The sequence below is a fragment of the Telmatherina bonti genome, assembly GCF_933228915.1.
Source record: "Telmatherina bonti genome assembly, chromosome: 9".
In the NCBI taxonomy this organism is placed as follows: Eukaryota; Metazoa; Chordata; class Actinopteri; order Atheriniformes; family Telmatherinidae; genus Telmatherina; species Telmatherina bonti.
The window spans coordinates 9,130,489-9,153,513 of record NC_136627.1 but is presented as its reverse complement, the minus strand read 5'-3'; the positions used below and the strand labels follow the sequence as shown (position 1 = coordinate 9,153,513).

General features: G+C 42.5%; 2 protein-coding genes across 2 annotated transcripts; one reads left to right on the top strand and one right to left on the bottom strand.

Moving 5' to 3' along the window:
* Positions 1-509: 509 nt before the first annotated feature.
* Positions 510-13,939, bottom strand: gemin4 (gem (nuclear organelle) associated protein 4; the record flags this gene model as incomplete). The annotated part of the gene is made up of 6 exons (XM_079246150.1): positions 13,824-13,939; positions 9,684-11,651; positions 2,379-2,535; positions 2,032-2,302; positions 807-1,493; positions 510-731 (listed from the first exon to the last, which is right to left on the bottom strand). Exons 1-6 carry the CDS (start codon positions 13,837-13,839, stop codon positions 510-512), a joined length of 3,321 nt encoding a protein of 1,106 aa, XP_079102276.1. The 5' UTR covers positions 13,840-13,939.
* A 426-nt stretch (positions 13,940-14,365) lies between these two features.
* LOC306760694 (tapasin-like) lies at positions 14,366-19,088 on the top strand (the record flags this gene model as incomplete). Its single annotated transcript, XM_079246658.1, has 8 exons — positions 14,366-14,411; positions 14,500-14,676; positions 15,025-15,300; positions 15,382-15,711; positions 18,366-18,710; positions 18,788-18,877; positions 18,949-18,977; positions 19,074-19,088. 8 exons carry the CDS (start codon positions 14,366-14,368, stop codon positions 19,086-19,088), a joined length of 1,308 nt encoding a protein of 435 aa, XP_079102784.1.
* Between the last annotated feature and the right edge of the window lie 3,937 nt (positions 19,089-23,025).

The window sequence follows — 23,025 nt, the reverse complement described above, 5'->3', positions numbered from 1 at the left end:
GATGTTCCCTCCTGCAGAACCAGCTGCAGTCCTCCCGTGTGTAGCTGACCTGCTCTCTCCACAGAAGCAGCATCTTTACAAGTTATTTGGTTGTAAAAGCAACCAATCAGGCTTTCCAGTATAGTGTCTAACGGCACCAGTTTCTGCCAGCAAAGAAGAGAAATGAAGAAATTTCCTTTTGAGTAGAAAAGCACTTTTCTGCTTTTAACAAAGTTTGTCTCCTTCAGTCGAACCAGCTTGTTGAAGTAAACCAGCTTTATTTCAGAAATTAAACATGAGAAGAAATGGAGAAAACACACACAGGCCAACAACCGACACATTTTCCAGCTCCTTCTCATGTTGGTGGACGTAAAAACAAAACAAAATGAGAAAAATCTGACTTTATTCACAAGCTGAAGCTGATGAAGATGAATCTCGTGCAGAACCAGTGAAGCGTGAGTAAAAACTGGGCTTCAGGCCCAGTTTAACCAGCAGATGTGCTCAGAACCCACAGGAACGTCTCCAATGTGTCAAGCTGCAGTCGACACGAGCTGTGCGATCTTCTGCTGCAGCACCTTCTTCATCTCCTGGTTCTGCAGGTTGTCTGTGATGGTGGAGAAGAAATGGCGGGTATTGTCGCTCTCCAGAGAGCTGCAGCTGTCTGGGAAAGCCGCCATGACGGCCTCGTAGTGACTCAGGATCTCCAGGCTGCAGAGGAACAGAGGCTCACTCTGGCCGCCCGGCATCATCACCTGGAAGCAAGAAAAACGCCGCTTCAGTAACACGACAAGTTGTTGCATCGGGGCGTGTAAGTCAGCTGCTCCCACCTGGATGTGCTGGACGTGGCAGAAGAGCTGGCTGAGAACAAAAAGAACCTCCTGGCTGGGGGCCACGTCCACCTCCTCCTCCATCTGGGACTCTTTCAGATGGTCTTCATGCAGTTTATGAGCTCTGGCTGAGGAGGGGGGAGGACTGGAGTCCTCTGGAGCTGGAGCTTTAGGAGCAGACGCAGTTAGAGCTCCAGATGAAGCACAAGCCAGCTTTGCTTTCACCGAGTTCATCGTTTCCCTCACAGCGTGGGCGTACAACCTGCCGACGTGGGCCCAGCCGCCGGCCGGCAGCCAATCAGAGCAGCTGGAGCCGCAGAGCAGCTGGAAGACTCTGAGCAGGAGAACCGACAGGCGCAGCTCGGATGAAAAGCGCCTCAGGTCCAGGAGGGGAAGGTAGTCCACGTACTCGAGAGAGAAGGGGACGCTGAGGCGGGCGGAGCTGATCAGTTCCTTCAGGACTCTCAGGAGTCTGGTCCACTGGGAGACGGAGCACCAGGGCAGCGTCTGGGTCAGCGCCACCAGCAGGCCTTTGCTGAACATGGTGACGTGATCCGGCTTGTTCTGGTCCAGAGAGAGGCCAGACAACATGGTGGACAGCAGGGAGTCGGATATGGAACAGCACTCCATCCAGGCTAAAAGACCCGTTCCCTGGCCGTACTGGGGCAGGTCCAGACCCGACCACTCCTACGGACACATGCAGCAAAACGTCAGATTAATTATCTAAAATACTCCATTCCTTACTTTGCAATAAATACTGCAACTGTTAATAATTTAGGATTATTATTCAATCATTTATTTTGTACCTTATTTTAATTTCTAAAATAAAAATATGAGTTGTAGCCACATTTTTTTATCACTACTACTATTTATGAACTTATTAATCTATATTATCATGAATACCTACATAATAACATCAATATTAACATTAATAATTATTTTTATTACTATTATTATTATTATTATTGCTGGCCCCTGCATGTCATACTTTTATCTGGAATGGAGTGATTTTGCTCTCAGAGTTGCAACAGACCCACATAAACACACTTCTCTCTGTTATCTGGTTCATTTTTCTCGGCTTGTTCGTTTGGTCATGTTTGCTTTTTTACATGACAAAGAGAAAATATCTGAAGGTGAAACACAAACAGCAGATCCGACTTTAACCCAAACACATCAGAGGAAACTGGACCACCGCCCTTACTGTGCTTGTTGAAGGCGTTCCTACCTGTTCAGGTAAATCGCACACCTCCAGCAGAGACGCTGGAACCTCGTTTTTAAAGTGTTGCCCCCACACAGGCTTCAGGTGGAAACGAACGGTCCAGTCCAACCCCTCTATCTTATTATAGAGCCAGAATAAAGGCCTGGACCAGCTGCTGAGGGCCAGTTCCACCTCTGCGCCCACCACCTGCCCCAGTCTAGTCAGCACAGACACCAGCAGCTCCTTGGTGTCCATGGAGCAAAGGTGGACAGCTCCCTCTAGTGGTTGCTCCCAACATCTGGCAGAGGAATAAAAGCCTGGTTACAGCAGCAACTCCTGGGCGGCGAGCTTTAAAAAAGGAGGAAAACACACACCTGAGAGTCTGGTGGTGAAGCTGGGCTAGCACATAGAGGAGGGGGAAAGGAGAGCAGGCCAACACCCAGTGAGGAGAAGGAGCTGCTTCCTGGACGTCCACAGACAGAGCAGCATGCAGAAGCTGCAGACTGAGCTCTGCATCCACGGTGGAGCCACCTGGAAACACACGAGGAAGCGATTAAACATCGACTGAACTCCAATAATCACTGCTCGGATTGCGGCGCGATTACAAAACGATCTGTGCAGTTTATCTGCTAATATTTCACTACAAACTCCACAATGTTCCCTGACAGCAAATATTACAGGAGCTACTTTTATTTTAAGCTACAGAAGAACATAAAGGTCCATTTATAAACAGTTTTAAAAGGATTTTTCATGTCAATCTGACATAAAACATTCTGCATAATAACTTCCTGCCATCCTGTCATAATGACTTCCTGTCTCTACCGGAGCGCATCAACGCTGACACGCTTGTCTCTGCTTCGTAACACTGAGTTCCAGGTGAGCTCCTCCAGACACCTGGTTAGGATGCTCCCCAGGTGCTTTGCACCGGTTAGCCGACCCAGGACACACTTGTAATGTCAAATGAGAAAATTTAGGGTTGGGAATTTAAATCGAGGGAAGAAAAAAAAAAAAAAATCAAATACCTGAATTTTTTTCTTCACAATTTTAAAATAGATTTCTTTGTTAAATTTTTTTCTTTTCCTCAAACAAATAAAAATAATCCATTATAAATTGTTTGTCATTTTTATTGATCTTTTTACTTGTCTTCTTGGGCATTATAGCAGCAGAATGACGGTCTGGTTACTGTGTTGTTTTTTCTTCATTGAAATTAAGAAAAATGATAAGCAAAAAAAAAGTTTTGTACATTTTTTTAAGTCTACAAAAATCAGCAATATTGAAGAATCGTGAGAATCGCAATTTAAAATCTAATCCAATCAGGACAAAAGCATATCGTCACAGCCACATCCTAGAAACCAGTTAGAGGATTTCAGGTCTTAATCTTTTCATCATCTACAAAAAAAAAAAAAAAAAAAAAAAAAAAAAAAAGGAATGTGCACAACAAACTTGTTCTTTTAACCCTTTATGTTTTTTCCAGACAGATTAAGTTTATTTCTTCTTCAAAGATCATCTGGGTCAAGTCTGCAATCTGGAACAAACTAACAGAACATCTGATCCAAATCTTAAGTTTTCTTAAATCAGATCCTAAAACTCTCGTCTTCTATGTGAAATGTGCTGTAAGATAAAACTTCATATTTAGTCTAGTTGAGCTTAACCCAAAAGAAAAAGAAAATTCAGTGTGAATGCGATTCATCGGAGTTCCCCAGCATGCCTTGCGGATTCTCTTGCTGTTTGCACCAGTTTCCAGTGTCCGGTACATTGCAGCCATATAACAATGACTACTTTCAGTCTGCATCTCTGTAGCAGGGTCTCACAACAGCCATGAACCTATAGAGATTCTCCTCCATCTAACTCTGATCTGTGCTGTTTTGAAACCAGCAAGTTTTACAGAAATTCATGGTGGAACTTCACTTTTTTATTGAAGCTGCTTCCATTCACACTGTGTCAAGTTATAAAATTGCTCCCAGCTGAGTTCTTCAACCAGCACCGTTTGTTTATTACTAGCTAAATTAGCCATGTTGGTGTCAGCCAAGTCTTTTTGCAAATTATTTAATAAAGAAAAGTCATATAGAGCAAGTGTCTTTGTTTACTTTATCACCTTCAGCTGTGCTACACTGAGCAAAGTCTGAAAAACTGCATAAGTAAGACACAGTCTACATGGTTCCAAACCAATGTGGAGAAAACAAAGTGTTTCATTCAAGGTGAAAAATAAAGAAATTTTTTTAAAAATCACATACTCTATGGTAAATTTTTTTCTGAATGTTAGTGGCCTGGAGGTTAAATAAGACTGTTGGACAGAGGAGAGTGTTTAAGCCTTGATCGTAGATCTGTCTCACAACTGTTGTGACATCATGCCTGCTGCCAATCCTTAAGAAATTCTTGGTTTGCACCACTTAAAAAAATTGCAGTTCTTTTACGTAGTATGCTCTAACAATTTACCACCTTCAGTATCCGGTACATCCCGGACAGGGACTCTGCAGAGTTTGGGAGATCATTCCACCATCATGGCACAACACAGGAAAAGAGTTTGGCTAGTGATTTAGTCCCACATATTGGTGGTAACACAAGGCGTCTTTCACTGGTGGAACGTAGCTCTCGAGAGGGAGTGTAGGTCTGGATTAGGAAGTGAAGGTAGACGGGAGCCGTTTGAGTTATTGTTTTGTAAGCCAGAAGCAAAGCTTTAAATTTGATGCGTGCTGTGACTGGAAGCCAGTGAAGTGCGATTAGCAGCGGAGTGACATGAGCTCGTTTGGGTTGGCTGAAAACCAGATGCGCTGCGGCGTTCTGGATCATCTGCAGAGGTTTAACAGAGCATGCAGGCAGACCTGTCAGTAGGGAATTGCCGTAATCGATGCGTGAGATAACCAGAGCCTGAACCAAAAGCTCAGTTGTCTGTTCTCTCAGGTACGGTCTGATTCTTTTGATGTTGTAGAGAGCATATCGGCAAGTACAGGCAACATGGACCTCAAAGGTCAACTGGTCATCCACCATGACACCAAGATTCCGGTCAGCAGACGTAGGAACAAGTGTAATAGAGTCAAGCTTCACACTTAATTGCGGATGTAAGGAAGGACTGGCTGGACAGACAATGAGTTCTGTTTTGGACAGATTGAGCTGAAGGTGGCGAGCCTTCATCTATGTAGAGATATCTGCAAGGCAAGCTGATATTCTCATTGAGACGGTTGTGTCATCCGGAGGGAAGGAGAGGAAAAGCTGAGTGTCATCAGCGTAACAGTGATAGGAGAAGCTGTGACAGCTTTTGACTGCACCAAGTGAGGAGGTGTATAGTGAGAAGAGAAGAGGGCCGAGGACCAACCCTTGAGGCACCCCTGTTTTCAACTCATGTGAGCTGAACACTTCTCTCCACCAGGATACTCTGAAGGATCTTCCTGAGAGGTAGGACGAGAACCACGAGAGGACAGATCCAGGGATGCCGAGCTCAGAGACTGTGGAGAGGAGAATATGATAGTTCACTGTGTCAAAAGCAGCAGACAGGTCCAGAAGTATCAGGACTGAGGATTGACCAGTGGATCTGGCAAGCCGGAGGGAATCGGTAACAGACAGGAGAGCAGTTTCAGCGGAATGGCCTTGACTAAAGCCAGACTGATATGGATCAAAAAGGTTTTCATCATAGAGGAACTGCAAGACTTGGCTGAAGACTGAACGCTCTAGTAGTTTAGATAAGAACGGTACCAGTGAGACCGGTTGGTAGTTTTCAACCTGGGCTGGGTCGAGTGTGGGTTTCTTCAGCAGCGGGGTGACCCAAGCTTGCTTGAAGACAGAGGGAAAGACACCAGATTCAAGAGAAGAGTTAATAATATGGGTCACTGCAGCTTTGATTATAGGAGAAATGCTCTGCAGAATATCAGTATGGATCAGATCAAGTTCACAGGTAGTGGGTTCAGAGTTTTGTAGAAGCTTTAGGACTTCATTCTCATTCAGAGTGTGGAAAGAGCAAAGTGAAGCACCGCTAGCTGGATTCTATTCTACAGTCATTTAGCAGATGCTTTTATCCAAAGCGACTTACATATATCATAGCCTGATAGGCTATGATGTGGTGACTGAGTTGGTCAGGGTAAGAGAATTGATTAGTGATGGTAGCAACCTTTTCAGTAAAAAAGGATGAAAACATTTCTGCCGTCAGCATGGATGGTGGCTGAGCAGGTGGTGGAAAGAGGAGAGAGTTAAATGCCATGAATAGCTGTCGTGTGTTAGGAGCATTGCAGATCTTGTTCTGATGGAAGTCTATCTTGGCAGCCTTTAGGCTGGATGTGAAGAGTGAGAGCTGAAGTCGGTAGTCTGACCAGTCAGTGAGTTTATTAGATTTGCGCCACTTTCTTTCTGCTGCCCTGAGACCTGCTCTGTAACGTCTTAGAACCTCAGTGAGCCATAGACTCAGTGGATTATGTCTGGCTGGTTTAGACAGCAGAGGACAGAGTTTGTTGAGACAGGAGGCAGAGAGGAGCAGAGTGTTTCTATAGCCTCATTAACAGACAGTAAGGAGAAGTCTGACTCAGGGGTAGGGTAGAGTTAACCTCGTCAGACAGTTGTGCGGGGCTTAGAGATCGCAGGTTTCTGCGGTAGGAAACCATCCTTGGAGCCTCTTGAACGCCATGAGAGAGAAGGGCTGAGAATTTGACCAGGAAGTGGTCTGAGAGGTGCAGCGGAGTGACTGACAGATCAGTTGTGGAACAGTTTCCGGTCAGTACCAAATCAAGAGCGTTGCCAGTCTTGTGTGTTGGAGGAGTCTGGATTAGCCTGAGATTGAATGAGTTGACAAGGTTCATAAAGTCATTGGCCTGAGTTTTGCCAATGTGAATATTTAAGCCTCCCATGACAATTAGCGGTGTGCCATCATCAAGTATGTCAAAGAGTAACATGTCCATCTCAGAGATAAACTCATTACTCCTATATGGGGCGATATATGACCAGAATGTATGCATTGGTAGGTGCAGCAACCTTAATTGCATAATATTCAAGTGCCGAGTAGGAAGACATGGGACAGAGAGAGGTGATGTTCCATTTTTTTAGGAAGTAGGATGCCCGTTCCACCTCCTCGTCTGGCAGAGCGAGGTGTATGAGTGAAATCTGCGTTAAGATAGAGGGCAGTTGGAGTAGCTGTGTTTCAGGACGGGTCCAGGTCTTAGTCAGGGCTAGGACCTGAACGTCTGAGACTGACATCAGTGAACTGATGAACTCTGTTTTGTTTACTGCAGACTGACCGAAGACCGAAGGTGACAGAGCATGCGAAAAGTGTGCGAGACATTGGACGAGAGAGGTTTAGCAGATTGCGTTGTTTGTGGAACACACACCTTGATCTGTACCCATATTGGATGAGGATGGGTTGGCGGCACATGGTAATATGAGCTTAGCTGTGGCTGCTCGTGCCTTTGCTCGGCGGACTCACGCAGGTTTACTCGCGGGTCTTTGCCCTTTAGTGGTCTTAACCCGATGTGGGCTGACGCTACAGAGCGCCTGGGCTGCTTAAGTGCCTGATGCTGACACAGCTGATTCCACTCAGCTTGATTACGCAGCAGGCTGAAACCTCTGTTTATATACGGGATTTTCCTCAAAATCACCGCTTCTTTCTGCTTGACCCCAGTAGTGAACAGTGAGAGTGTCACCCGCGTCACAGACTCAGCTGTTGCAGATCTTAGAGAGACGTGGTAACGACAAAGCCCGGCACCAGCAGTGCAAACAAAGACCTGAAACTAAGACAGAAACTCTAGCAGTAATTCTCCTAACTGACTGAACCACTAGGCTCAAAATCAGTGCTTTTCTATGGTATCTCCACATGCATTAATATAGAATGAATCCTCTTCCCAAGAGAAGAGTTTTATCTTTTCTCATTCATACATGTATGTTATAGGAGGTGGCTTAATGATTATGGGACAGAACTTTTGAAGTCATGGGTTCAAATTCTACAAGGTACAATTACCTAATATGTCCGCTCAATACAACTTCCCGCCTCCTTTCTCTTTTTAATCTTTCAGAAAGCATTCTTCTTTCTGCATTTTTTTAAACTTTATTTTGTCATTCTTTCAATTTACTTCATAATCAGATTGGAAAGAATACTGCACATCTGCTAGCTGCTGCAGTGTCCTCTGTCAGAAGGAGACACATCCAGAGACACTTCATGTATCAGATGGTGACAGTAAGATTATACTGTGATTTCTACACATTAAAAAAAATCATATCATAAAGAAATTACAATTCTACACCATAATTTCAATAGTGTGATGGACTGGCGAGCTGTCCAGGGTGTACCCTGCCTTCGCCCAAAAGACAGCTGGGATAGGCTCCAGCTTCCCGGCAACCCTGAAATGGATTATGCGGTTTGGAAAATGAATGAATGAATGAATTTCAATAAGCTGCACCAATGTTCTACGAACAGTTAAAAAAACAAAAGTGCTCCCTTTAATTGCCACTAGATCACCCTAACACTATCACAAAGTCATAGGGCTGGGCGATTAATCAGATTTTTATCTCAATTACGATCTGGGTTTTCAACAATCATAAAAATAAAAGGGTGTGATTATTTTTCTCTTTGCAGTCTCCTCTCCTGCTGTCTTCAGCTGCTAATCGAGCGTCTCTGGCGTTGCAGCGCTGTGCTGTAAACTCCTCCCACAGCCGCTATGCTTTCATTCAGACACTGTTGCCAACTTTCTCACTAAATCTGGCGACTTTTTTTTTTGGTTAAAAGCGACTAACAACAAATCTAACAACTTTTACTGGAGTTATTAGAGACTTTTCTGGTATTTTGGCGACTGACTTGAAGGCACATATTGTTCTGCAGTTACTGTAAGGAAGGAGCAGCGGGAGCCTCTCCCGTCCTAAAGCACTCCCAGGCGGCCAGTCTCAGTCGGCTCCGGCTGCACTGTAATATCCTGTAATATCCCTCTGTTAATGGGCGTTACCATAGCAACACGTTAATCAGCAGGTTCAGATCAGCTGTCTTTTAACAGGTGAATGTGAAAAACGTGCTGCAGCCTGACAGCGGCTGTTAGCATAAATCGTACATCAAGGCCAACGTAAAATAGTTCCTATATAAGCGGTAAAAGCGGATTAAACATCTCGGAACCGTGCATTAGACAGTTATAATGCGCGACACGCAGTCGGGAACACCACAACGTGCAGCGTTGTCTAAAAATACTGGATAATTGTGTTAAATAATTGAGATCTCAGTTTCAGTCAAAATAATTATGATTGTAATTTTTGTCATAATCGAGCAGCCCTACAAAGTCATGCCTCTCACTAATCCATGACAAATTCATCTCAGTTTTCACCACTTGAAAATTAACAACGTTTTCACTCATTTTAGTGACATCTTCAGCTTTTTTGCATTATACATCAGTAATTACACATCATTGCATTCACACTTGCTGTTGTGTAATAACACCACAATTCTAGTTCCCTTTTTTTTTCCCCCACTGTTTTGTGACTCATAGTCTGAGCTGTTGCGTTTAGTATAAAAGCTTATGGTGCCTTCCAGTCTCATAAGGAGAAGAAACAGAACTGTAATAATGGATCTACTGATGGTGCATTTGTTATACAAGATAAACAAACTGTCCTGGTGAGGAGTGAAAAGTTATTTCCAGCTCATGAAGAACTCCAGGTGTCTACATGGCCATGGCGTCTTGTCAGAGATAAAGCAGCTGAAACATGTAAAGCGGGATTCTCACCTGCAGCTGACAGGTTCGGCAGGACAAACGTCTTCACCACCTCCTGAGGAGCGAGAAAGCTTTCAACCTTCTCTTCTTGGTCTGGCATCATCAGCAGACCCAGAAACTTGAGGAGCTGCTCTCTTTCACCAGCAGACAGCAATTTGTTCCTGATTATCTCCTGTAAACACCTGCAGAGCAGACTGCGACCACTCCCAGCATCGCTCCCTTCATCTCCCCCTTTTCCTCCCCTCTGATGTCGGAGTCCAGGCAGCTGCTGCAGGATCTTCGCCATCAGAGAAAAGGCGCCTCTGTTGAAAACAGCCGAATGGCAGCAGGACCTTAAAGTTGCCTCTGGGTTCTGAAAGGCCACCCTCGCAACCAAAGACACGGCCGTGGTCAGGTTCCCCTGTGACGCTGACGCTCCACCGCCTCCCTGGATGATGCAGTTGAAGGCCATGTTGAGCTCCTGCTCGAACGCGTCGCTCACAGCAGGGGGGGTGGAGCTGCTAAAGAAGCCCCTGCTGGATAATCCCAACATGGCTGCCAGAGATTTGTTCTTGTCTTCTAATGAAAGTCCAGAGAAAACATCTGCGATGATCTTCATCAGCTTCCTGCACTGACTGACGTCTGAGCCCTCCTTGTGTAGTTTACTGATGAGGGTGGAGGAGAGGCTGATGAGTGTGCTGTGCTGCCGAAAAGCTGCTGCGTTCTTCTCCAGGCAGCTCATCCATCGCTCGTCACCAAGCGCCCACGACGTCTCGCTAGCAAACAACGCTGCAAAGTCCTTGTGGTCTTGCAGACGGTGACTGATGATGATGGTGGTGACGTGTAAACGTGTTTCTGGACTGCTTTCCGTGTCAGGAAGAGTCAGAGACGTCAGCAAACCTCGGAGTGCTTCCTTTGCAGCCGCAGCTTCAGGACTTTCTGCTTCATTTAGACGCATCAGTACTCGTCGGAGGCTTTGCTCCAGCTGGAACGCAGGAAGATTCAGTCCGTCGTGGCCTTTCAGGAGACCTTCGTTTTCCCCAAACTGTACCAGATCTGCGATAATCTGCAAAGCTTCAGTTGGTTTTATTTTGCTGCCTTGAAACTGAGAAGGAGTGAGAGAAGCATGCAAGTCTCTTTGAGCTTCCTGAACAAGTGTAGGGCTGAGATTCTCATCGTTTCCCCTGGTGCTGATGACTTTACAGATGATGCTCAGCTTCTCTCTGGCTGGAAGAAGCACTTCCTGGTCTATTAGGAAGGATGTGTAGAGAGCATCTAGGGAAACGCACAAGACTTTGAAGCAAAGCTCTGGAGAAGTTATGTGACCTGAAATGTCTTTAAGGGCATGAAATAGAATGTAAAGGACATCAGTGTTTGTTAAATCTGATGAGTCCAGTTTGAACCTCTTGGCCGCCTGAGGAGACACGTTGGAAGGCTTTGAGGAGAGACGAGCAAACTGGTCCGCAAACATAAGTTCTATGCTCTTTTCTTCCTCTGTGCTATGTTCATCTCTGCTTTTCCACAGCTCCCACCAAACGTCCAGGAAAAAATGGACATCCTCCTCCCTTATGGGGTCGCTCCTCACATGTTCCATCAACCTTTCCAGCTCTGTGCAGATCTGAGGCCGAGGAAGATGCAGGAGGAAGCCAGTGAAAATATGCACAGCTGCTGTTGACTTCACCAGCTCCAGCAGGACAACATGGTTCACATCAGGGAGGCTGTTCTGCAGGGAGAAGAAAGGGTTCTCCCTCCATGACGCCTCAACGTCCTCCTCGGCGTCTGAGCACAGCAGCTTCAACCACACAGCACAAACAATCTTCTTTTTCCAGGTCAGAGCTTTAAGGTTGGAATAACCAGCTTCATCTTGTCCACAGACTTCTCTGAGCGCCTGCAGGATCGGGCATCCCACCTGGCTCCACGCAGATTTATGTATGAAGGACAGAGATGAGGGGTGACACAGCTTATCGGCTTGCAGAAAAGCGCCCTGAAGAACAGCTGAGTCTAAACAGAGGGGGGGAATAGCCATCCTTTAATCTATTCACTGATAAGCGGGAAAATACAGTGCAAATGACAGAAATACGTCATATGTGTATGGAATCAGATTTGCTTCAGAATCTCCAAGCACAACTTTTTAAAACTCAAGCTGTGTCACTCAAAAACTCACCAGCCAATCGGAATGCACCCCTGAAAAGAGCCCGCCCATGAAAGGTTTGTAACCAATGAAACCAAACAATCGAGAATCAAAACCAAAGATGGTGAAACGCGACCAAATAGAGAGGTGAAAGAAGAAGAGAAAACTGCAAACAAAACTACTCAATTTAACTAAAGAAAAGCCTAATAGTTTTCATGATGATTGATAATTTCTTTATTTTTAAATCATTTATTTTACTTAAGTTTGAGAAAGTTTTGGTTTTAATTGTTGTTTTTAGCTTGAGTTTTAAAAAGTTTTGCTTGGAGATTCTGAAACAAATCTGATTCCATACCTGAGCAACTTGTCATTTTACTGAAAAAAACATGTATAAATATAAATCAACTGGTCTTCTGAACAATACTCAAATGAATATACTGTAATCAGTGCTTTAAGTGGGCCGGTATGCAGCAGTACGCAGTACCGGCACTTTTAAATTCTATCCCTTCGCATACCAGGACTCTTTGTTTTTTTTGTTTTGTTTTTTTTTTTTTAAACACAGCGCACGGTGCATACCGGGACTTTGATTTGTTGATTGTTGTTGATTTCCTCAAGAATCAGTACTATACCCTCCTACAATTTTATCACAAATTCCAGCTTATTTTTGTTGATTTAAAAAAAAGGGAAAAAAAGTTGCCTCAAAAGAAATGTATTGTGAAGACCGGTTTAGACGCACAACGCTTGCTGTAGCCTACAATGTCACGCCACACGTCACGTTGTTCACTTGCTTCTGTGTTTGCATTGAAGTGGACGTGCTTTGAATGAGAGAAAAAGTGGAGAAAAGAAACAATGGCGGCTGTAATGTTACAAACTGGAGCAGAGTTGAGTGATGACAGTAGTACTACTTAACAGTCATTCATTACACCAGGTGCTGCAAACTAAGCGAATGGCTGGTCAGTATTTTGAGTTTTTGAAGACTATTTCTAGATTAAAGATAAGATAATATTGCTAAGTGGCATGGACCAGGCCTAATGTTGTGAAAAACATATTTCACAGAGGAAAAGTGTAATAGTAAAACACTGTTAAATTAGTCTGGTAATAAGCTAAATAAGTCTAAATGTAGAACTTTCTTTTTTAACCCTTTCATGCATAGCAGCCCTGTAGTGGCCACCTATTTATAAGCTTACTCTTGCATATTTTATTCATGAATGAGGATTTTATTTTTGTAAATAAACCACTTCAGTGGATGCTGGCGAGTCATCCAATATGTTTCCACTCACTGGAGAATAAATAAATATATGACACTATTGAACAATGTAAATAAGCAACTTTGCTTTTGCAATAAATAGGAACAGAAATTGATACAGCTATATTTTATGGAAGATTTACAAAATATAAGTATAATTATATGTTATTCTATAACTATTTTGTAGAGTAACTTAAAATAAATCATACAAAATTCTAAATAGCACTAATTTACAAAAAAAAAAGTATCATTGCATATTTGTTGAGGTAAAATACTGGCTTTAGAAAAATGTTGCATTGTTTATTATTAGTTTGTGCATTAAAGGGTTAATGAACTTTAAGTTTATGTATTTACTTTTCAGTGTTATTTTTAATGTCCATGCAATGAGGCTTGGAGTTCAGAAAAGTGTCTCCATCGCACTTTGAATTTGGCAAATATGGATTTGATTTAGAACTTGCTGTGTTTGTTTTTTGTCATTTCTGTGCTATAAAACTATTAATCTATAGATCAATTTATAGATCTACATATAAGTATCACCTATGTTTATATTCCATATTTGCACGACAAACTGACAGAAAGTCACTAAGGGAGTACCACCACTTATTTTGTTCCACTTAAAGCACTGACTGGAATAGTATTACGATGTTTTCTCCCATCATAAGTAAAGTTCTCTTTAATTTAGCTTAAATGAAGCTAAATAAACGGTATCTCGTATCTAGAACTGACTTATACGTCATTCCTAGAAAGCCATATTACTGAATGACATAAAACTACATAAAAGAATCAAACTTTTCATTACCTTTGTTCGGAATCATCGTTGCTGAAAGAAGGAAAATGCTCGATAGCTAATCAACTAACAAACTAGTTAGCTAGCTTTTTTTCCACAGCTCACGACAGGACGGAATAATTGTAGCTGATATTTAGCCTAAAAACGCCATGAGGACATTTGACGGCATGTCAACAATTTTAGATAAGGCGCTTCCGTATCAGCGTGTCCGCTTCAGGAGCGTCCAGTTGCTGTTTAATGTCTGCGGACATTTTCACAGCGACGCTTCTGGACAGAGTCGGTACTGCAGCTGAGTGACGGCGTCAATGGGAGTCTCGCGTTTAATTCTCGTTGAAGCGAAGTTTGCGAAGAAATGCAGCAAGAAAAGAAGTTTAACCACTGGTTTAATGTGTTAAATATGCGGGATATCTGGTAATGTATTACCATTACAGTTTCTGTTTGTCGTGTAATGCGAGCAACAGGCAAAATATTTTTCCCTCTGGAGTGAAAGTGAAAGTATGATAAACAACTCAAACAACAAGAATCAAATCGGGGATCACGAATGAATAGGCAACATGGGGCCCCTACTGAAGATCCTTATTTACTTTTACCTCTGTACAGGTATGCTTGTGATTTAATTGTTATTTAATTTTGATTTTGGAGTTTGTGTTTGGTCAGCAGATGAGTGAGTTGACTGTGTTTGACTCAGGTGTGCAGGGTATCCATCGGATACCATGGCTGGATTGTCACTTCACCGATGAGCTTGTGTCATCAAACAGCGAAGGACGCATTGACATTCAGCCCGTCTTCAAAAAGGCTATGCTACAGTTTGGTCAAAACGGAGACGCACCTGTTAATCCAGAAGTCATCACTTTTCTGATCACAGGTCAGTTTGTAATGAAACAGTAGCTCATCAAATGAAAAATATAAAGTAAATAATTGTGTAGAACTTTGGGTTTCCTAAGTCAGGTACATTTTCACTTTATTTCACATTTTGCACTTTAAATAAGCATAGTTGCATACAGATGTTGTTTGTTAGTATTTATTGTAGGTGATTTTGTCTTTCAGATGTTTATAAATGACAAAAGAGTAAAATTTTATGTGTGTAAACGTGTGTGTGTGCGGGGTGTGATTATTAGTGGAATGGTCTGTTAGCACTCCTGACAACAGGTGTCCTCTCCTGGCTGTTTGGACAGAAAACTGTGATGTTTAATTTATTTTTATCTTCTTCTAGGATCCAGATTGGACCTGCGGAAACATCTGGAAGGGGTGGAGGTGGAACAGCTGGAGTGTATGCTGCATAGGTACAGTACAGAGGGCATCCATGTCCGATGGCCAGTCCAAGGAGCCCAGGGGTATAACCGCTGGTACACCGCCACTCTCAAACACAGCAAGGGCCTTTTCACCATCACCGGTTTCCTCAGACAACCATCTGACCAACCTGCACCAGGACAGCAGGACTACCGCAGCTGGCCTGCTATCGCTGACAGAGAGATCCTCACCACAACAGGTAGAGTACACAGCATCACATTCTGATCCACAGGACATCAGGACCTGTCCTCATATCTACATGTGTCTCTGTGACCTGTAGTTGCCATGGTGATCAAGTCACAGACTCCGTCAGTGAAAGCTGGGCTGAACTCACAGCAGAAGCTTCACTGTCATTTTGACGTTGACCACCGAGGACCGCACATCTCAGTGGAGTGGCACCAGCAGCGCCGTGGAGAGAGGACGAAACTCTTCAGCCACACCAGCCGAACTGGGCAAACTGAGGGAGCCGGGGTTGCAGTGAAGGCCCTTGAAAGAGGAGATGCCTCCTACACCCTCCCTTTCACCAAGATGAGCAGTGAAGGAACCTACATATGCTCCGTGTCTGTGATTCCACTTTTTACAAGTGTAGATATTAATCTGCAGATCGAAGGTGAGTGACAAGTTTAAGCTCATAACATAAAAATTAATAATTATTAATTCTATTTGATGTTAAATGAGGAAACTTTCAACTTATTTTTATGGTTTTCGCTTTCATGTTTGAGTAAAAATCCCCTCAGAGCTGGCTGCAGTTTCAGTTTCCACAACTTGAACTGTACCCCCAGCAATCATGACCCTTCAGGCGTTCAACATGAAGGGTTGTTTCTTCAGCGTTTTTAGATATGAGCAAAGACAAAATTTCGATTTCAGAGGCGGTGGGTGTTGTAATATCATTACACAGAATGAATAGTGTGTTACGCGGAGCGATATCATATATAGACCCATCACTGCTTGTGTAAGGGGATGCACTTGAAGTCTTTAAAGAAAAGTAGACGTTCTCCCCACTTCATGGTGCCCTTTTTTTCCACATAATAATACTTCATTGTGGCAGTGGTAAAAGTGCGTCCACAAAACCGAAAAAATCCACAAGAGTGAAAGCATTCAAAAGTGACCAAAACATCAGCCAGAAAGCATAAGAACTGAGAAGTGGTCTGTGGTCACCACCTGCAGAACCACTCCTTTATTGGGTGTGTCTTGCCAATTGCCTATAATCTCCCCCTGTTGTCTTTTCCATTTACACAACAGCATGTGGAATTGATTGTCAATCAGTGTTGGTTCCTAAGTGGACAGTTCCATTTCACAGAAGTGTGGTTGACTTGGTGTTACATTTTGTTGTTTAAGTGTTCCCTTAATTTTACTGAGCAGTGTATTATTCATAAAACTAATCTTTCACCTCACTGTGTTTTCTAGTAGTTCTTTTGCTTTTCTATTGCTTGGGTAAGTCACTCCCTTCCCACTGTGAGTTCCTGACCTTACTGCTTAGTTGCTACTATTTCTTACCAATAAAATAATACAAATACTCATCTGTACAGACTTAGTACACTAGCCACAATATGAAACTGTACCTGGCCAGTTTGCTTCTTTCATCTGACAAAACACAAAGAAGCATAGTGTTTGAACTTTAAAAAGCTCTGGCAGATGATCATCACTCTAACGTTTGTTACAATGCTTAATGTCATGACAAACATATGTTTATTCTTTCAACCTCACCTCTGAGCCCCCAGTTTCTTCTCCTCCAGCTACTACTTTCCCTCCTTCACTGTTTCCTCCTGTATCTCCTTCTGCCTCTCTATCTATCACCTGAAAAAAATACATTGGTGTATGACATGAACAGTTTGAGCAGTGTATTTATTTAAATATGTTTGATTAATTGATACCTTCAGTATTAAGTCATTTTTCTATCATCCTGCTTTTTGTCAGCTTAAATATTTAAAATTAACCTTTCATTAACCATTCATTTATCTTTCAAACCACTTAGTCCAATTTAGGGTTGCGTGGAAGCTGGAGCCTTTCCCAGCAGTCTTTTGGCTACAGGTTGGGTACACCCTGCAGAAAGAGACAAACAACCACTCGTGCTCACACTCACTCCTAGGGAGAATTTAGATTAATCAGTTACCTAACACGCATGTCTTTGGATGGTGGGAGGAAGCCAGAGAATGTGCAGCATGTGTGCAAACGCCACACAGAAAGGCCACTGTCCAAACCCCACCCCAGCCGAGGATCAAACCAGCCACCTTCTTGCTTTGAGGCCATAGTACTAACCACTATGCCACCTTATCGAACCAGATAAGTTAGTTAAGAACCAATCTCATTTGTGATGACAATCTCATGTTTAAGAAGTAACCTTGACAGCAGAAAATATTTGGTAAGCCAAGACAAGGCATGTTTATTTGTATAGCATATTTTATGTTAAAGAGAAGCATTACAGTGGTTTGGAAAGATCATAAAAAGATAGAATGCTTCAGCAGCACATTTTAGCAGCTAGCAGACATGCAGCATTCTTTCCAACCTGAAAAATTGTAAAAGAAATCCAAGGAAAAAAATTTAAAAAATTCAAAGTGATGAAAACCGTGCACGCAAAATTTCTTAGTTTATAAAGAGGCAGTAAAAGTGTATTGCACAAACATATTAGGTTCAACATTTTTTGCAGGATTGGAAACAACGTCTTTCAGAAGCACAGTCCTGCATTGTAACCACTAGACCAAGTCCTCTCATACACTTGACAAGATGATGCTTTCTACAATGGTGCAAGAGAAGAAACTAGAAAAATATGAAATGTTTGACTATGTTGCTGTGAAGAAGAGAAGATTGTTAAAAATGATTGCAGAAATAATTATTAAAGCTCAGCTAATCATAGAATTATGTTTGAATGTTGCATCAACCTTTTTAAAGACAGAAAATGACTGAATCGTGCTTCGTGTTAAGTTTAAAAAATTGCCTTTTTATTTTTATTTTTCAACTTGAACTATTATGTGGTATGTTTATTTAAACCTTTTGATCTTGATTTGGTTCTACAAAAACATTTAAAGTGTGTTTAAACCAGCGCCGGGGACCATGCTGGAAAAACAGAAACAAAGTAAAGAGAAAGAAAACAAGAATAAATGGTGCTGAAGCAGCTACTGGTGGTCATTTCTAACAAAGCATCAGATAATTCTCAGATCACTAAGGCCACTGATTCTTACCTAAAATTCACTAAAGTCTTTTGTGCTTCAGACTTGTATTTCTATCATTTCATACGTGCAGTTAAAGTTCTTCTCTCCCCCTCAGAGCCCCCTCAAGTCTCCATCAACGTCGACACTGTCTTGACGCTGCAGGACGGCAGTGAGCAGAAGGTGGTTTGTGAGGCAGACAGCTACTATCCTCTGGATGTGGAGATAGTTTGGTACGAGCAGGATCCGTCAGCGTCCAGCGGGCAAGTCAGTCCTCAGCCGAAGGTGCTGGAGAGCGTCCTGCTGTCCAGCCACAAACAGAAACGGGACTCCACCTACACGGTGTCGGCATTTTTCTACCTCCAGGCTTCATTCAAAGATTCGGGGAAGCGGTTTGCCTGCAGCGTCTCCCATCAGTCTCTGAGGATGCCCATCAGGAAGACTTTCAAACTCATTATTAAAGGTGAGGGGCTGCCTGCAGTACTGTGAGCGACCACCTGGTGACAGCAGAGGTTCACATCGGCTGTGTTTTCTCCGCAGAACCAGGCAGCTGGATGTTTACCCTCCTAGGCTTTGTTTTGGTCTGTATTTTAGTAAATCTGGCCGTGATGTGGTACAAGCTGCACTTAGGTGAGGGAACAGGTCATTTTTAACCAACGAGGCATTGCTGTTCATAAGGTTAACTCTTATTGTCTCTGCAGGAAGAAGAAGTGGAAGACGAGAGTACGAGGTAACCTGATCTTTGATAAATCTCTTTGTATATCAGTGCATGTTATTATGAGAGTAACTTTGCTTTAATCAGTGTGTTTTTGTCTGTCCTGAGCAGAAGAAACCGTACTGAGCGTTAAAGGTGCGAGAAGAACCAGCAGGGACGACAGACTGCTGCCTCGCCTCCTCCTCCGTCGGTCTTTTTACTGACGAAAGATGTTTGCTTTCGGTCTTCAGGTGATTTTGGGTTTCTGTGAAACTTGAGCTGCTGAAAAACTCGATGAAGTTAATGACTCGTACATCACTGCAGCCATCGCAGTTTAAACCAGCCATGTGGTGGTTTCGATAGGTGCGCTTTACCTCCTCTGTTGGTTTTTAAAGAAAGTTTGAATTTAGTCTTTAGAGACTAAAAGACTTGTGTGGATTTCACACTGAAAGGTGGCGTACGACCAAACTTAGGAAAGGACTTACGGCCAAAATATTCACATGGATGAATATCAATAATGAAAACTGGCACTAAATCATTTTACACTTAAACTTTATTATGTGTGCTTTATTTTAAATCGATGATCGGTTTGTCATTTCTGATGCCGCAGTCTCTAAACAAGGAGCTGTGAAATGTGTCCTGTGGTGTTTATTATTTATTAAAACTAATAAAGACTGAAGTAAAAGAAGGTGCACAGATCTATGTGGACCTCCTGCTGCTGAGGGACCCCAGTCTGACTGGATACGGACCCACGCCGAGCTGGATCTAAAGACGCATTGGACTGGGACTGAGTCAGACTAATCATTCCTGCAGGAACTTATTGTAGCACGAAAGACTGCAGGGCGTTGCTGACCACTGGGCAGGTCCTCATAAAAGAGGAAGTGGCGGCCTGCCAGTTCCCTGCTTGGTGGCGGGGCGTCAGTGACCGAGTGGAGTATCTGGTCAGTGTTTGACTCTAGCAGTCTTTTGGGCGAAAGGCAGGGTGCACCCCGGACAGCTCGCCAGTCCATCGCAGGGCAATATAGTTTTTGATTAAATGTATTTTTTATATTTTGGATGTAGTTTTTACGTATTTTGTGTGGCAGGTCTGGGAGATGTTTCTGGGAAATGAATGAAACTGGTTGTGGGAATGCTGGGCTGCAGGTTCGCTGGGTTTTTATGTTTTTATGTGTTTTAGAAAGCAAATTAAAATGTTGTTTCTAATTTAGTCCTTTTTAAGATACAGCTGTTTTGTTTACTTTTAGTACGCTCCAGGCTGCAGCAAATGAAAGAGTGGACTAAATGTTTACATTTTTCTTTTGTTTTTTTTACTTTTTTGCTTTTTTTTTTTTTTTTTTTTTAAAGAGGGGTTGCTTCTCCTTAAATGGGATTTTGTTCTCCAGTAGTAACTTATCCTGATCATTTGCATGAGATCAGTGCAGAGCTGGTGTGCAGTGGGTTGCAGGGTATTTGGACTATTCTAGTGTGTATTGTGTGCTGTGTACTTGGTCTGCCTCTTGGGTTTCGGGGGGATAAACTCATTCTGAGTAAGACAGTTTATGGAATAAACTGGAGCGTCTGATTGTATAAATAAATGGTTAAACTTTACCTATGCTCTCAGTCCTTTTTTGTATTTTCCACATAATTTACTCCTGTTATGTTATTCAGAGTTTTGTTCTTAACATGATCATTTGACACTGTGCTAATTCTCAATGAGACTAAAATCACGTCACGTTGTATGATAACGTTAACGTGACACAGAGAAAAGTAATCAGTTTTCTTTAAATGAAGGTAATGGAATTTTATTATGACTTAATATCTGCAGGAAAATGAGACTAAATGTGGTTTAGTTTGGTTGATGAGGTATAAATCATCAGCTTGTGTGTGTGTAGTTCTGCTTTAAGTTCATTTTGACTTCAGACAGTTTACAGTAACATAACTTTAGTCTCACTTTGTAAAGACTGAGGTTTGCGTGGTGTACAAATATTTTTACGGCAAGTCAAAAGTTTGCAAAAGATATATTTTTCTGCACATCCCGATCTATGGTATTTTTTTTTTCATGCGTATACACTTTGTACATGAGGCCGCAGATGATTTGGGGTTTCTCCTTTTTTTTTTTTTTCTTCTTTAATTTCAGAAAACGAAAATCTCAAAATACAAAATGCAGTGCAAACCTAATGCTGGGTTTTACATTTTACCTTTGGAAAAAAAATAAACCAACAAAATGCTATTTACAAACAAAAGCAAAAAGTAAATATATTAACACAAACACATACAAAAAATGATTATGATTATTTCCTAGCTGTAATGATAATATTGCGGTTGATACAGGCAGCAACATAAGCATGAACATATTGAAGCATAAACTGGTGGGCATGATTATATTTCTACATCATTAATTTTTCCTAAAGGTAAAAAAGAAGACAGCTGATCAAAGCAAAGCATAAAGGACGGGAGTCATTCTTCCAAAATAAAAATATGACTTTCTGTTATTGAATTTCTATCATTTCATGCATGCAGTTAAAGTATATGCAGTTAATCCTGCAAAGCAAGTGATCAAGTAAGCGATAAAGATAAGTATCCTACGTTTCTGCGATATAACTATGTGTTATTTAATAAATATATATATATATATAATTACTTTGATTAAATTGTGCTTCCGTGAAATCCAATGCTGTGTCTCCTGCTGTCATCACAAGTAACAGCTTATTGGGTCTGAAATTGATCCTTGCAGAACCCCACATTTTCTAGGTTCCTGAGGGACATCCAAAATGGCTTGCATCTCCAGGGCTGAAATGATTGGAGAAAGGACCCAAAAGCAGCACAAGAGATCAGGGCAGGTTAGCAGTCTTTATTATCCACTTGAGAATGTTCAGTGCTGGAGTTGAACTCTGGTTCCCAACGTGCCGAGGCAGGGTAACCGTCCTCTGGGCCGACAGGGCAGGCATCAAGAGCAACAAGAAGACAGAAAATCCACTAACCCACTGTTGGTGGTCCTCCAGGACAGAAACCCAGTAACCACTGGGGAGCAGGTTCCAAGGGCAAGACAAGGGGCGGTAGTCAGGGGCACATCAGGTCGGTAACAGGCAGGCGATTTGGATAGGAGTGCTGGAAGGTCAGGCATGAGAGCAATGACAATCTGGCAGTGGGTGAATGGTGGAAGCTGCATATATACACAGGTTGAACTGATGGGGATGATGAACAGGCGGCGATGGCAAGTGAGGGCAGTAAACCTGATTAGAGGTGTGGCAAACAGCAATGCTGGAGGAAGCGGGGCTGATTGTGACACAACCCCCCAGCGAAACTTCTAAATCTAAAAAATCATCAAAAGCATCATCTACAACTAAAATTATTAGCAACCTTCTTGCTGTGAGCCTACAGTGCTAACCACTGTGCCACCGTGCAGCCCTGATTAAAAGTTACTCACATATTTACACAGACAGATCAAAACCAGGACTTGACCAAATAATTAGTGAATCACAATCTGGTTTTGTGAGAAAAAGATCGATTCATAACATTAGACTGTGAGACTTGCTAGATTAGAGTCACTTTAGGATAAATATTGAATTTTATTCTTGGACTCTTATAAAGCATTTGACTGGCTAAAACACCAGTTTTATTTAAAATGCTAATCTATATGGTTTTAGACCCAGATTATGTCACATTTAACACCTTTCATAACATGTCAAGCTCTGTTGCGCCCTCTCATGGTACATCGCCCCGTTTCACTTCAAACAGAAGAAAGAAACGGGGATGTAATCTCTCCCCGTTCTTATTTATCCAGGAGGTTGAAGTTTAGGCAATTATAAAAAAAAAATCTGTGACCAGGAGATTGTTATCAGTCAACTGGCAGATAACGATTTTCTTGAAAAACTTGGAACAAATCCCTAAAAAATTAGAGCTGACAGATCGATCCTCTAAAGCAGGGGGTTCCAACTCTGGTTCTCGTCAGCTACCATCCTGCTGGTTTTAGTGGTTCCCCGTTGTAACACACTGACCCAAATCACTGGCTCATTAACAGCCAGGTGCAGAAGATGACAATAAGTTCTTGTAGAACCTTTTCTTTTCAATCAAGTGTGTTGTAGCAGGGAAACACTAAACCCTG